The 16083-nt window shown below is 44.6% G+C and overlaps 1 protein-coding gene across 1 annotated transcript in view; it reads left to right on the forward strand.

The window, feature by feature from the left end:
* sbf1 (SET binding factor 1) overlaps positions 1-16083 on the forward strand; it is a 75989-nt gene continuing 59906 nt past the window's right edge. The window contains exon 1 of the mRNA XM_071536980.1: positions 1-177. Within this exon, the coding sequence (XP_071393081.1) occupies positions 123-177 (55 nt within the window). The 5' untranslated portion in view covers positions 1-122. The remainder of the gene's footprint in view (positions 178-16083) is intronic.

Raw genomic sequence — 16083 nt, forward strand, 5'->3', positions numbered from 1 at the left:
GGTACAGCTGGAAGGATGCTACTGTCGCCCGTGATGTGTCTTTCGCCGGCAGGACGTAAATGGAATATTGACGGAAAAAGAAGAGGATTTAGCAAGAAAGGCCTGTCGCCGTGAACTCCAAGATGGCCAGGCTCGCCGACTACTTCGTGGTGGTCGGTTACGACCTCGATAAGCGAGGTGGGTGCTTGTGTTAGCCTGCCCCGCTAACAGCGTATTAGCAACGGTTCAGCCCTGGTAAACAGGAGGCGGGGACGGGCCGGGCCGCGGCTAAACGGCTGCCCGCCGGTCGGGGGTGTCAGCTGGGACACAGCAGCCAACTTTAGCCCGCGGACGTGCAGGCCTCACCAGATTAGTCTACTTAGTTGCTAGCTTGTCAGCTGGTGTCCCGCATGTCTGACGGGGAAACGAGTTGAATGAGCATGTCCATTTCTGTTCTTAACTTTCATTCATGTTTTTACAACTAGCAAATCACACTCTGTCTTACTCTGTTGACATTAACTTAGGCTAACTTAACTCGCATAGACTTAGCCTGGCTAGCTCTGAGGGGCTGGCAGTTGGTCGACTGCGACCTAAGACGGATTTATTGACCCAATTCACCATTTCGTCTGTGTCTTCTCTGGTTATCTAACATTTGATAGGACGTGCTAGTGCAGCTATGGGTGTCCGATGTGGCATTTTAAAGTATAAATTAACAGAGAATCCACGGGACAGCGGGTTTGTCAGCGTTGTGGCTTGCAGGATCATGAGCAGTTGGGACAGTCAGACAGCTATTGCACCACGAAACCATGCCGGTTTCCGTTGAGACTTTGCGTAATTTAAACTGGAATCGATGCTTTTCTCTGCGGAATTGTTGATTGTTTTCTTTGTGTGTGTTTTGTGTGGATTAACCTAGATGGCTTCGCCCCTCCCTGAGCCCCCTCGGACCGGAGAGTCTGTTCCCTTCTGTTGTCTACGTAGTTGTTGGGACGGGGTTTGGACCGTTATCTGAGTCCCCCCCTTCGCCTGTGCCTTGGCCTAGATCTGAGCAGTATAATGGCCCGTTAATCATGAAATATTCAACCCGCCTTATCCGATGGAAGCATGTAGCTTGTAACGTGGGAGTCTTTTATTTATAGAATGGTTTTTTTTGCCCATGATTTATTCAGAAGAGGCAAATCGTAACATGACAAGTCCTCTGCGGCTAAAAGCAGGGAGAGAACTGGCTTTTATCTTGGGGCAAGCGGCAGCAGTTTTCTTGTTGCGTGTACTTATTGCATCTTGTCTTTTTTGAAGGGGGTGAATACAGGATGTTATAACGTGGACGCTGCAAACGCTGCAGAATCTCTCCTTCCTGTTCTACCCTGCTGTTCTTTACTGAATGCAGAGCAGACCGGGCCTGTAAAAAGCATCTGGGAGCCAGACATTAAAGCCACAGTGGCTTGAGGATCAAGGCTTCTGTGCCTTGTAAAACCAAACACTTGAGAGCGATGATGACTGTTGGAGTTACCCCATTATGCTGCCACACTGTTTACAATGAATTACTCCATGTGCAGGTTTCGGGGGAAGAGGCATTTACAGTGTTAAACTTCTCCAGTCGTGTGGCGTAAGATTGATGCTTCCCCCGCCTCCCATCATCATCGTCATCATCTCCATCTCCATCATCATTTGCTGCACTGACTGCCCACAACTAATTTCTTAAGTAGATCCTCTGCAATCAGATCAATATGTCAGCTTCCGCCCATTCTTTGCAGTTAATGCTGTCTTGTCCTCCTTAAGTTATGGCTGTGCCCCATCACATCATAGTCGAGGACCAAAGAGAGATGGAGAGAGAGTTTAGTGCTGGGAGGGACCACGGGATGGTTCTGTGTGTGTGTGTGTGTGTGTGTGTGTGTGTGTGTGTCCCTCTTGAAAGTTCCTCTTGGTGCTGGAAGTGCATGATGAATTTTCGTTGTGTTTACATTTTTGTAGCTGTAGGGAGACACTGGCACTAAATGAATATAAAGGAAACACAAATCAAGAATGAACTGTCCTGGGGTTGTAAGAATACCAGGAATACTGTTCTTGAGTGAAGTTTCCTTCTAAGTATAAATATTTCATGCATCCTGTGTGTGTGTGTCTCACTGTCACTCAGACAGTCAGTGGAATTTTTGCAAGCATGGCTGCTGACAGGTTTTGAGGGCTGACATCATCGTTGTTTTGCAAGAGCGTTCTGTCGCGGCCTCTCACAGCGCCGTCACGAAGCGAAACATTGTGGGTGTTTACAAGCTGAGCACCCTGCGGGCATCCATGTTTCCTACCTGCTGTCTTTTAGACTGAGTCCTGTCCCTAGCTCACTTTGAAACAGCCTGTGACGGTTTGGCTTGTTGAACACACCCCTGTTCCAACGGAGGCTGACCTGAGGGCAGAGCCTTGAATCTCCTATTCATCCTCTCTGTTTGTCACCAAGGTGTCGGGTTGCTCACATTGTGCTCAACCCAGATGCTCAGTTATGCTATCAGTGGATCTTTCTTAGAGCCAAGATGGCTGGTCGTGGGTTGGGAAGAGTCCACAGTTGCCGGGGTGTGGTCCTCCTAGCAAGGGTCTCTACTGAAACTCCGCTGCCACTACATGTTGCTGTGTTTTGACAGCCGCCCTCCGCTGCGCCGAGGACTCGGCAGCGAATCGGATGCGCCGTCCACGGCCCAAACAGGAAATGGGAGAGAGGACCCGAGGGAGACGTGTTTAGAGCGAGAATCCAGATTGTCCCTCTGTGTGTGCGCGCGTCTGAAAACCAGGAAAGGGGCGTGTGCGCGTCTGTGCGAGGAGGCCTCATTCAAGAGAGTGAAGAGACACACACACACACACACACACACACACACACACGCACGCATGTGAACACACACAAACGCACGGGGCTCTATTCTCACCCCATCTGTCTGCCTCCGGCACGGTGCGGTTGGAGGGGTGTTTGTCAATGCTGCGGTGGCCTAAACAGAATGCAGGGCAGTTGTTTTCAGGCTGGAGTGACAGCGCTGGCTAAGAGATCCTCGGCCAAGGCCCAGCACCGTGCCGCCTCCAACACCCCCAAACCCCCACCCCCCACCCTCCCTACAGCCTGCAGTCAAGCCAGACCCATTCACACATTGAGAGGCCAGGGAGGACACAAAGAGGCGCACACAGGGTCGACTCCACTGCGCATATGGCGAGGGCCGACGCCATGCTTGTTCGCAGTTTTGTTTACAAAAGCGTAGTTGCTTCTATAACCATATATTGTTATCACGCTACCAGAATTTCTGACATCGATACCAATATCTAAAATTTCACTACTGCTACGGTACCACTGCTGCTACCACACTTGACTTTGACAGCTTTTTTAGCAGCTTTTGCACAGGGGAATTGATGTCAGTTGTGTGTCCATCTTTGTGAGCTCTGTAAGTGAAATAGTTTCCCTCGCGGCATCAGTTTTGTCGTCCAGTTTAGGTGGACTGGGATTCAGTTCAAGACACGGTGGACTGTTTGATGCTGTTGCCTGTTTCCAGCTGATTGAAATTTTGTACTGGCCGCTGCACTCCACTGTCAAGAGCCAGACTGCAGCTCTGTCTACTCCAGTCCTCCTCCTCCTCCTCCTCCTTCTTCTTGTTTTAACTATTCCAGTCCACGTGCCATCTGTACGTATACATGTCTGATGTAGAAATGCTTGCAGAACACATTCGGCAAAAGTATTGAAAGTTTGTAGAATCGAATATTGAATTCAGTCTTCTGCAACAGTATTGAAGTAGTATTGAAATTTCTGTTGTGGTGTCGACGCTATAACCATATTTCACGTGGTGCACACAGGTGCGTCCAGCAGCGAGAGTGTGAATGCATGCGAAGAGGTTTTACATGAAGGCGACGATCAGAGAGGAAATGCAAACCGAGATTGAGGAAAAAAAAGCGAGATTGAGAGAGCGAGCGAGTGAATGAGAGAGGAGTGTCTGTAATCTTGCCAGCAATGCCCGTCTGTGGCCAGCCACTTCCTGCATCGTTCCAGAGCAGGGCTGCAGCCTCGCAGGCCCTCCAGAAATAGCCTCACAATCTGCCTTTCATAGGGGACAGAGGGACGCTGGGTAGTGGTGGTGGTGTGCTAACACGCGTGTGCGAAGTATGCGTGTGCTTGTGTGTGTGTGCTGGTCTCCTTTCTGTCACTCAGATGGCTGCCTGTATGTTTGTGGCTGTCTCTGTGTGTTTGGCGTGTTACTACGGCAACGTCTACCCCCTGTGGGTTGTAGATACAGATGTGAGCCTGTCGCATAATGACTAGTAGGTTTCGACTGATATAGCCTAGGTTCTTGACGGCCGATAACGAAAGTGATATTTTTTAACTGAATTCAATTAATGTACAATATCTTTAAATTTGACTATTTTCACGCCAAAACATTACAAATATTCAGTGTTTCCTCCAAAATTGTACTCTTGTCAGGGTGGAAAAGGCTCTGAAACAGCATTTAGACCATCATGGGTCACTAAAACTCTCCACGAAACACAAACTAAAGAAATTATTTCAGGGTTAGCTGCTCTTTAAAGCAGGGTGACTGACCTCACCTATTCAATGGTAGAGAAACTCTGGGATAGATTAGGCTTTTAAGTGAAGTTAATACACAAAACATAATTGAAGAATTAAACGAATAAACTGTGCAAAGAAAATCTAATTTCATTGCAGGTTTTCCAGACTGCTTTTCTGTAGCTGTGGTCAGAGAGGAACCTTTATCATATCAGCAGTGGATGACATGATTACCTGATATTTCATATTTTATTATATTACCAATATTGTCCCGATATATTGGCAAACCTGCATTCTGGTTCCGGTTTGGCAAATGCTCTTCCTGAAACGTCGGACCTAACCAGGCTCCATGCATCTTCTTTAATCACTCCAGACCCCTATTTTCCCATTCCTGTGGTGTTGCCCTCACCCTATTACCATGTGTGTGTTTCTGTGTGTGTGTGTGTCCGTATTACAGCATTCTGTCTGCTGCACTGAATGCTTGTTATTCATGAGGGAGACGATGGCCCCGGGGCCCCACCGCTGCCCTCATTCCCTCATTCCTGCTACACAGATACAGAAGAGAGAGAGGAGGGGGGTCCAGATACATGCTGCGGCTACACACACATGCTCACACACACACAGAGGCCCTGTAGGCCACTTACGCTGGCAGAAACTTATTTTTCTGTCACATATACTCAAATCGCAACCCAAGTCTGTGATGGACAGCTTTTCGGTGTTTGTGTGTGTTGCTGTGTGTGTGTGTTTCTGTTGCTAAGTAAATGTGATCTGCTCCCTTGGGGCATTGAAGTGCCCGATGTTTTGGCCTAGATTTAGATTGAGCAAGACTAAATTTGAGTCTTACAAATGCTTGCCATACATATTTTAAGATTCAGTTCAATGAAAATCACATTTCCCGATCCCGTGGTATTGTTTAACAAGGGGCCTCTTAATGTAAAGCCTGCTTCTGTCGTTTACTGCCATCTGGTTTGGGTCCTGTTTGGTTATGAGATTTGCAAATGTCTTATTCTTGAGCTTTGGTTGCTTAGGTGATGAGATTAAAGGGTATGTTTCCCAAAATAAGCAAGATACAGGACATAGGATCAATCTGAATGGATGGAGACATTGGTTAGCACATGATTATAAGCATTTTCAGGACTAAAAACATTGTTGAAAAAGTTGAAAAAAACAAACAAACCCTAAACTAGCTAAAATAAACAACCAACTAAATAAAACACAAACCAGTCCAGGAGAAATGAAATGCAGAAATCCAGAAACAATGTGAAAATGAAGCTGCTTTTGCAGGACCCTGCTGGAGGTCATTTTGCCGCTGTGGTGTGTGTGTGTGTGTGTGTGTGTGTGTGTGTGTGTGTGTGTGGGAGGGGGGAGGAGGGTGTGAGCTGGGGTTGACAGGGATGGCCTACTCTTTGATGGTCTTCCCTGGAATTTGAGGAATTTCTCTCTCCCCCCTCTGGACAAGACTGAGGCTCCCAGTCAGCCTGATGGTGTTAAAGAGAATAATTGTTTAAATCCCTGCAGGGCGATCCCAGTCTGTCCTGTAGAGGTTTTTGTAGTAGGGCGGGGCTTCTGGTTGGTCACATTCATTTTGGTTCTGAGACTCCTGGACCCATTCCAGGATCAGTTCCAATTGTAGAGTGTCTTTTATTGGGTATTTATATGATGATATATGGACAATTGTGCTGAGCAATGAGGCCTGGTGATGAATTTTTATTACACTAATCAGGGCTTGACTGATATGGATTTTTGAAGGCCCGATGGCCGTATTTTGTATTGTGTATTTAAATTTGACCATTTTCATGCTAAACAATTCCCCCAAATTACACTGATTCAATGTTACCTAAAAAACTGTATTCTTTGCAGAGTGGAAAAGTCTCTGAAACAGCATTTAGATCACAGGAGACTAAAACTCTCCATTAAAACCCATGCTAAATAAATTCATAGGTTGGTTAACAGCTCCTTAAGGCAGGGTGAGGCAGGTTTTAGAGACTGCCAACCCAGATTTGGATTGAGTAAAATCATAGCCTAATCTCATCATATTGCCATTGGGGAACACTGACTTGCTGTTATGCAGTTTTTTTTTAAAACACCAATATCAGCCTGATATATCGGTTTAACCCTAACATTAGGCTACAATTTTTCTAGCGTTGGCAGTAATTCTCCAGTCATTCTTTCCGTGGTTGCTACACAACCACAGCTAAATGAATGCAAAGGAGACACTGTGTGATTCACTGGTGGCACAATATTATGTGTCATCTTTATTACGATGGCCCCCAGGTCAGATGTGTGTTTCAGAAAGAAAGGAAATATAATCTGCTGCCCAGACACCCACTGTGCTGGCTCTAATCTCATGTGTAGCCACTGATTGGTTGCAATATGCCGAGGAAACTGTGCTGATTGGTCCAGGCCCGGGGATAGGCACTTCTGATTTGTTGGTTGTTTTACTTGAGAGTGATTTTGCCATTCTCCCCTCCCCCAGAGAAAGCTCTGTGTGATGTAAAGGTTATTCAGATTATTGTTGGAGTGCCGGCTTCTCATTAGACCATACGCTTCTGGTTGTCAAGTGCTTAAGCAGGGAGATGGAGCCAAAATATCTCATCATGCTGTGTTTTACTGTCACAGTACTTGGTGGTACGACTCAGAACCTGGGACTATTCACTAAAAATAACAAACACAACTTGAGAACGCAGTTTTGTTGTATACTCATTGTACTTAGTGTTGCAGCTAAGAATGAGGAAACATAAGACTGGACCAGGTTTAGATTTTTGCAACTTCTTTAGTGGCGAAGCTCAAGACTGACTTGCATTCAAAGACGTACATTTTACATCAGGATGCAACGGCACCCCAAAAGGGACAAAGGGGCAGACTTACCAGCCACAGCCCCAATACACCAGCATTTGGCTGCTGGTAATTTTCCACCATGTTTGTTGGTGTGGTTTAGGCCTAGATTTAGATTGAACGAGATCAAGCTTGAGCCTTGTAAATACTATACATGCTAAAGTGTCTTCTTCCCCTGTTTGTCATTTGTTCTGGTTCCTGTTTGCGTATGAGATAGGCAAATGTCTTTTCTGGGGTTTTGGTTGCCCATGTGATAAGTTGCGATTTCCTGCCATGTTTGTGGGTGATGAATGGAGTGAGACAAGAAAGCGATTGGGGGTTAATTTGTAATTGAATACAATAGGATTGAGTTTGTGTAGGGAAACTAGGATTTTGCAGAGTTGATAAAGGAGGAAAGAAGAAATGTGTTTGGTTGCGATGACGAGGGAGGTTTAGTCTGTTGCTGAGTAATGACCAGGGTCATGGTGCTAGAAGATAAGTTGTGATTGATTGCATTAGCCAAACAGCTATCATGTTTCCTGTTGCAGTATCCTGGGCCAGCGCACAGAGGGCTTGTTTGCATCTTGTTCTCAAGGAGCTGCTTGCCATAAGGACATGTTTCCTGCGGTTTTTTTTGTTTTTTTTTTATATCTCTGTGGTAATGGGCTAGGTATGTAAAAATGGCTGCCTCCTCTGGTTTGCTGTCACCGCCCATACCACCTTGCAAAACACCCAAAAATCCTCTTCCCATCTCTCACCCGTTAGAAAACCCTTCTTAATGCTGCGTGTTGCAATTAGAGATGGACCGGGATGATTGAGTGATGGTAGTCTTTCCGCCATCTTGACGCAGTCTGTCCATTGTGAGCTATTGTGTTTTCCGGCTCATTCTTCTCACGGTCCTCCAGATGCCGGTTTCCTCTCCCTTGTCTACTGTCAGCTACTCTCGCACCACCAGCCTGAATAGCGTCTGTGACAGCATCGTGTCAGCATGTCGGCTATGTGCCTTTCTCCTCATGTGACTGTCACCAGCTGATGAGAGTCCTGGAAGGAAGCTGGCCTCTGTTCATGACCTTCTCTCTCTCTCTCTCTTCCTCTCTCTGTAACATCACTTAAACTCAGTGTCAAAATCCGGCCTTTGAATATTGCCTTGCTTATTGGCAAACATGCATATTTCACAGAAGATGACTTACAACCTTTTTCTGAATTGTTAGGCTCCTCTGGTGAATTTGGCATACACGTGCATCCACCAAGCGACACCTGGTACAAATGTTTCTCCTTCATCGCGTGCCACCAAAATACACCGTGGGGATGCATTAAAATTGAAACTTGACATTTTATTGAAATTATTGCCGCTCGGTGGGTCATATGTACGCTGATTTTACCAGTGAACTCTTAAGGATTCAGAAAATGTCATGAGCCAAGATCTACGAGGTATGTATGTTTGTCGATAAGCAAAGTCACATTGACATGACGTTCTCTTCCATACAAAGACAGTATGGTAGATATCGGGACGAGGAGGAAACATGCCATTGATCTGTCAGAGGGAGATCCTGTGTCCTCTGTGTGCAGCTGTGCCGAGCTGCTGGTTAATCAGGACTTTCAGCAGCTTATAAATACACTCTGCTTTTCGCTGCTACTGCTGTGGACTGGGCAGCGAGAGCCAGCTGGGAGATAGGAGGATTTCCACCCTTTAACAGTCCTAAGTGTGAATATGAAGGATGGATGTCAGGGCTCATAAGGCAGGGGTGCTACATTGCTTATAGGTCTTAAGGCAGGGTCCAGAATTAGCACCAGATGTTGCTGAAAAAGGACTTTCGGTGCGTACATGAATAAGAGTCACTCTCCACACTGGCCGGTACTTGAGATGATAACATTTGCCTCAGTTACACAGTCTTTGGTATTTGCACTACAGTTTATCTGACAGTGAGCCAATCACATAAAAGCAAAACAATGCCTCTGTATCAAACAGGCTCCTGATTGGCTGCCTGTTATGCAGCTCTACACAAAACGTTAGCCTCTAAACTTCTGTATCTTCACTACCTGGATGGTTTACTAGCCTAACATTACTTGAGGATTAAAACTGGTACAGTAACATATTGCTACAGAAATAACTGGTAAAAATTCTGATTGGCAGGTACTTTTTTTTTAGTTTACAGCCCTTGGCAGGTGAGCCAAAATGTTAATTTCAGACACTGGATAAAGGATTATGGCTAAAATGATAATCCTTATTATTATGCTAGATATGGCGGATCACAATTGTAAATCGTGATTATTAATTATTTTCGGAACAAAAATATTTTATTACACTTTTACGATCTTGTAACAACCTCTTGACTATTTTCAACCACAGCAAGTGTTCTAAATGAAATTAAATGTTTTATCATTGGCTTTACACCAACATCCTGTGATTATTAATAGTGGAAACTGAAATTGCAGTATACAACTAAACATGAGTAATTGAGCAACCGTAATAGCTTAGGCCTGGTTGTCGTCAGTGGAGGTTGAAGCCCGGATATACCTGACTCAGAACCAGTGCCCAGAGTGACTGGAAAGTTGATGGTGTGTTTCTGTTGCCAGTGCCGAGTCATCCAAGACGAAGAATCTGTTTGGTGGGACGGACTAAAATAGACGGTGGATAAACTGGCCAGACACTTGCAACTGCAGAGGAAGTCAGAGACAAAACAACAAGCTACTATTTATCAGCCTGTCACATTTTGAGAATGACCTAGATCTAAAACTGGATTGCCTAAAACTAAAACTCTGAGTCTGCCTGCTTTCTCCCTCTCTGAGGCCATTTCCTCTCCTGGAAAGCCTGCCTTTTTGTTTTGGGGGACCGGGGGGGGGGAGGGAGGGTGCAGTTGAGGAGGGGGGGCATTAGTTTTGCAGGAAGGATGTGAGTTTGCTGAAGAGCTTTTGCACAAAGAAAATGTCCCACATGGTCGCCAGGGCGACGGCGGTTGCCAGATGGAGCGTTTTTTCACCCGCTATTTGGTTCCTAAATACCAGCTTGGTTTGCCCAGTTGGTTTTTAACATGGATTGGCTCGTTTATTTGTGCGGGATTATCGTTTTGGCTGTCCTATGACGCCAAATTCAGACAAATCTAAATGTCAAGTGTTGCTTATTGATGTGCTGAGCAGCTCTGTGGAGTCCAGTGACATAAGACCATATTGTGTTGCCTCTGACCCGAGGAGGGGCCTCGGTCTGGGGCTGTAGCGCTGCTTTTAATCAGAGACAGTGACTCACACTCGCCCTCATCCACATTACACAGCAACACTGCCCTGTGTGTGCGTGCGCGCGTGTGTGTGTGAAAGGGTGTATTCATCTATCTGTGCACTGCATGCGTGTATATGCCTGGGCATGCCTGCGTGTGTGTGTGTGTGTGTGTGAATGAATATGTGTGAGTTAAATAGTAAACTGAGTGTATTTCATAGAAAACACTGTCAGAGGGTGTGGTGTTCGGCCTGAATATGATATCACAGTTTTGTGTGTTTGTGTGCATTTTGACCCAAAAGCTTCAATACTGTAATACTCCTACTTCCAACTATATTAATCCCTTTGGAGACGTTATCTTAACACAGTGCAGATACTGGTGTGTGCAGAACACATGATAGTGATGTAATGATGGTTGAGGCCTGCAGGCAGCTCACCTCATGCACGCTGTGATCACACTTAATCTGTAATGCATGTTGTGGATCCTATGGCTCAAACACATTGAGATGAAACTAATTAGGTGTGGTTATCAATTGTAGTATCATTAATTGTAAGCATAATAAATGTGGTTATAACACATTTTCGTTTTGGATTTTTTTGAAGTTTTAGGTTTTTGAACTTTGATTCACCTAAATATTGTCATCACAAAACATCACAGAATGCTAGCAAGTAGAATAAAATATAATAAGCAGAACAAATAAGAAGAAGTCTAATGCCTGCAATGCTCTACAATGCAATAATGCATCAACAGATTGTCACATTTGGAATGAATGAACTTCCACATTCGAAACACATCAAGTTTGATCTAGGTGTAAGCTTACTGCAGATAAGACTTTATCTCTCATTGTCTAGATGGATGCAAATGTGCACACACACCTACACACACACACACACACACACACACACACACACACACACACACACACACACACACACACACACACACACACACACACACGCGCGCACATGTACATATAGGCTTGGAGTTCTCTTGTCGCAGCAGTAACCCTGGAAACCGCCCGCCACCGTGTCACTGTGGTTTGGACGCCTGCGAACGAGAAGTTGTGGTCTGGTTCAGCACCAAGAGCATGACGCATGACGCATGCACACACACACACACACACACACACACACACACACACACACACACACACACACACACACACACACACACACACACACACACACACACACACACAGGTACAGACACGTACAGAACTAGACACATACACTTCAACTCTGACTTCCATCATTCAGTAATCACATGATCAGTCTGTCTCTCACTCCTTCCATCCTGTGTCACAGAATATCACTGCTTGGCTAGTAGTCATCTGTGTCAGGAGTCAGTACTAGTTCCTGCACAGGGCCACACACACACACACACACACACACACACACACACACACACACACACACACACACACATCACCATGTATGACCCACATCTCCTCCCTCGCTCCCTCCCTTCCTCCCTCCTTTCACCCTGTCCAGGCCAACTTCTCTCTTTTCTTTCCCCATCCCATTTTTTTGTAACCATTATTTAACCAGGATAGGTGACCTGAGCACTTGTACTCTCTCTCAGCAATGCCCTACTCCACACTCAAACCCTGCGTTCACACTGCAAGCAGCTCTATTCTTACCGATGGTGGGCACTGCAAGAGGCACCGACTATATCTGTGCTGTGGTTTCATGCCCCACAAAGTTTTGACCAAGAGGAATAAGCTGCAAGTTTCAGCTGTACTTTTTGCTGCTTTGCTATTGGCTTTTTGATGAGGTAACATAGCTAGCTGGCAAGCGATAATTAGGCAGCATTAATGGAAAATAAACAGAAAACACTCAATAAAATGACTTGAGAGCTTACCAGCAACTCCAACAATGTATGTAACCATTCACCAAGTTTTGTTTTTGAGACGTTTCTTCCTGTAGTCTTTCAAATAGAAGTTGTAGAGATCTGAGAAGCTTTGAATGGCTGGAATCAACTTCATGCCAGGCGAAACTATTGTTTATGAGATTGAATCACATCAGCAGGGAAACAAGCAAGTGTGGGAATCTGATTGGCTGTTGACGGCCGATGCCAGCGAAAAGTTTTACCGTAGCCAACCTTTCTCAGGCGAAAAGCTTGTTGGCCGTCCACACATCGGAGGAGTTTCCCTGGTCGCTCAGCTCTATAGGAAATGAATGAACTGATGGTGCCACTGGAGGAGTTGAGGGTTTAGTGCCTTGCTCAAGGGCGTCTTGATAGTTCTTGGTAGTTGTTTAGGCAGAGGAGAGTGTTCCTCATTCACTTTCCCCGCCCATATTTCCCCATGCTGTCTGGGATTCAAACTGACAACCTTCTAATCATAAACCTGCTGTTGTTACACAACAAGTAGAGCTGAGTCGATAGCGGTGTGTCACATCGCTGCACGCTACTCAACTCATGTCACATTCCTGTCACACCGCAGGCTGATAGAGAGGCTTTGAAAACCCTCGTCTTACATCATCAGCAGCTCTCTTGTGCAGTTGTGCCAGCAGACTGCTCACTACTACCTGTACAGCAGCGTCCTTTTTTTAGCTGCTGCTCACATGCAGCCGACCTGAACCTCTGCCAGGTCTTTCTGTGGCTTTTACCTATGGGCGTCTGCACGATTCTGGCTAAAATTATGATTATTTTCCTTGATATTTTGAACCCAATTATTTTTGATGATACAAGGAACAAAATTATTTTACTTTTGGTGTCTAATAGCAACATCTAGAGAATTTACAGCAGGTTTTCTAAGTGAAATGAAATGTTTATTTCCAGAATGTTGAAATACCAATATTGTCTAATTTTAAATTTTGGTGTTTCCCATATGATAATGATTTTTGGGCAGCCTCATTAGTCTAGACTAGAGTGAGAGCCTTAAGTGCTTGAATTAAGATAAGATACTGGGCTTGCTAAATGAAATATGAATAAAAATCATAATAATACCCATATAGTATGATTATACTTGATTAATTGTGCAATCAACGGGGACTTTTTTTGCAGAGGCAAAAACATTTTTTAATACCTGTTGCTCTCACACAGTGTGCTGAAGCTCTGCCAAGTCAATCTTGGGTTATTCAACCGGATCTCATTGGAAAGCAGTGGGCTTGACATGGAGCCGGCTGGATCCCCCATGTCCCAGTCTCACTGTTTGGTCTCATTCTGAAAGTGAGAGTGTAATAGGAATGGTGTCAAATGTTAAGGAAGTCATACAGTGCTTCATAGTGCTCCAGACAGCTTCTCCTTCCTTGTTTCGTGATGGGTTTTTCTTTTGGTTTTTTTTACACGCGATGGGCTCTAGGTCTTCTCTGTCATCCATGTTAGGTGTGGGCCGATTGATGGAGCAAAATGAGCATCCGGTACAGATTTTGTGTTTCTTCCGAGAGCGACCGATGATTTTGGGCTTGCATCTGTGTCTCATTGTTGGTCTTCCGTTTTTGCCGAGTCCGATCATACGATTTTGATTATGAAGTGATCGGCCCAACCCTAATCTCGCGTAGCCACACCTCCGTCTCAAACTAACGGAGGTCTGGAGAAATTCAGGTAGAACAATTAGTTAGAAAAGGGCGGAGATGCTGTGGGCTGTTGTCATGCTTCAAACCAGTAAAAACTAAAAAAGGAAAATTGTTTCCACCCGGACAGAGAAACCAGCCAATCGAATGGCTGCCTCTGGCTCCGCGAGGTCTCCTTATCCAATATTTTCTGACGAGAAGTTCTCCAGAGTTTTCCGTTAGTTTGACACGGAGGTGTGGCTACGCAAGATTAGCCCGACGCCAATCATCTATACTTGAACTTTGAGACAAAGAGATTCAAAGCATTATGCAAGTCGGGATATTGCACAGCACCTGTAATGAAATGTCATCTGATTAATTCTATTGTCTTGTTGCAGAATCACCTGCAAACAGTCTCAACTCTCAAACTCTCTCCTGTTTCAATGGTAGTTGTGTAAAGTAAACATTTTCATCATAGCTTATCATTCCGGGGCGGCTGTATCTGTGTTCCAGTTGTGCACTAGTTTCACTTAATGCCACGTTTGTCTTACCGCCCTCAATGTGCTACTCTTACTCAAACACTGTGCCAGTCCCACAGCTGTCACTTTATTTACAAAATTCAAAATTAATTTCAATTTCCCAGCGGAATACAAGTTTGATCAAGAAAATTGAGATATTATGTAACTCCTCCAGCCTCCTTATTGAAATAGCCTCACTCAATAACCAACATTTCACAGTAATATCCCTGCCCTACTTTTGTCTGGATGTTAGCGTAGAGAAAAAACAGTTTGAACTGTTCAAGTCAAGTCAAATTTATTTATGGAGCACATTTCACACAATAATGCGTGAAACTCTTTTCTTATGCTTTGCAAACGATAAAAAAAAGACATCAAAGAGACATAACTGTGGTGAAAGTATAAATAAATATAGAAAGAAGATGTGCAAAACAGTGGATTAGAAATTGCAAGTAAAATGTATGGTTTAACAAACTTAATCTCACTTAATGAAAGGCAGCTGTAAAAAGGTGTGTTTAAATGTTCTGTTAAAACCGTGTAGAGTTTCAGTGTTTCTGAGGTCAGCTGGGAGGCGGCTGCAGAGGCGGAGCAGCATTCAGGCTAAACGCTGCGTCCCAAACTGCTTTGATTCGTGGTGGAGAGACAGTGAAGGACAACGCCACATGATCTAAGATATTTCTTTGCCACATATAGAACAAGCATATCAGATACATGTGATGGAAGAAGAGTCCACTGCTTGTTGAGCACTTGGATTACTTTTCGCTTTTCCAAAATTCATGACACTGCTTCTGTAAAACAGCTTGTTCCTTGCAGTCACGTAGCTTTTGTTTTGTCGTCACCCAGGGTTTGATTTAGCCTCACGGTAGCACGCAGCATTGTGAACATCCTGACAACACACAGTGAATCAAACCAGTGACACGCAACATCATTCTGAGCTGCAGGAGCTGGAATAAATTTGATTACACAGTGGGTAGTTTCATCCAAGCAATCTGACTGGTGAAAGACGCATTCCAGCCATGATGATAATTCCCATGAAGCATGGCAATCCCATGAAGCATGGCAATCAATATTTTATTGGTTGTAATGCCATCTGTTTCAGTAACCACAGAGCTAGATGGTGATCTTTCTTATATTCTCCTGTTTTTTATTCTTGTCACTACATTGAAAAAAAACTTTCAGACAGTACACACACATTGATAACTCTTCCTACTGCATGACCGCCATACCCATAATCACAGTAACATCCCCTTTGTTGTTATTGCTATAGATGAATCCAGGTAGTGATTTTAGTTTCACTCAATATGGAAATGTTTTGGGAGGAGAGTGAAATCCTTGCGACAGGACTGATGCAGTCTTAGTAAGTAAGTAAGTAACTTTATTTATATAGCACCTTTCGAGAGCAGAGACGTCACAAAGTGCTTCACAGAGGAAATAAGGCATAAACATACAGACATAAAAACACAATAAAAACAGACAAAAAAACCCCAATAAAAAACAAAGGTAAATAGAAAATTACACAAAGGCAAGTCTAAACAAATGGGTCTTGAGCT

Source organism: Centroberyx affinis, unplaced genomic scaffold, assembly GCF_046629955.1.
Source record: "Centroberyx affinis isolate AG114_WGS23_722 - 3 ecotype Tasmania unplaced genomic scaffold, CSIRO-AGI_Caff_v1 ptg002974l_1, whole genome shotgun sequence".
NCBI classification, from domain to species: domain Eukaryota; kingdom Metazoa; phylum Chordata; class Actinopteri; order Beryciformes; family Berycidae; genus Centroberyx; species Centroberyx affinis.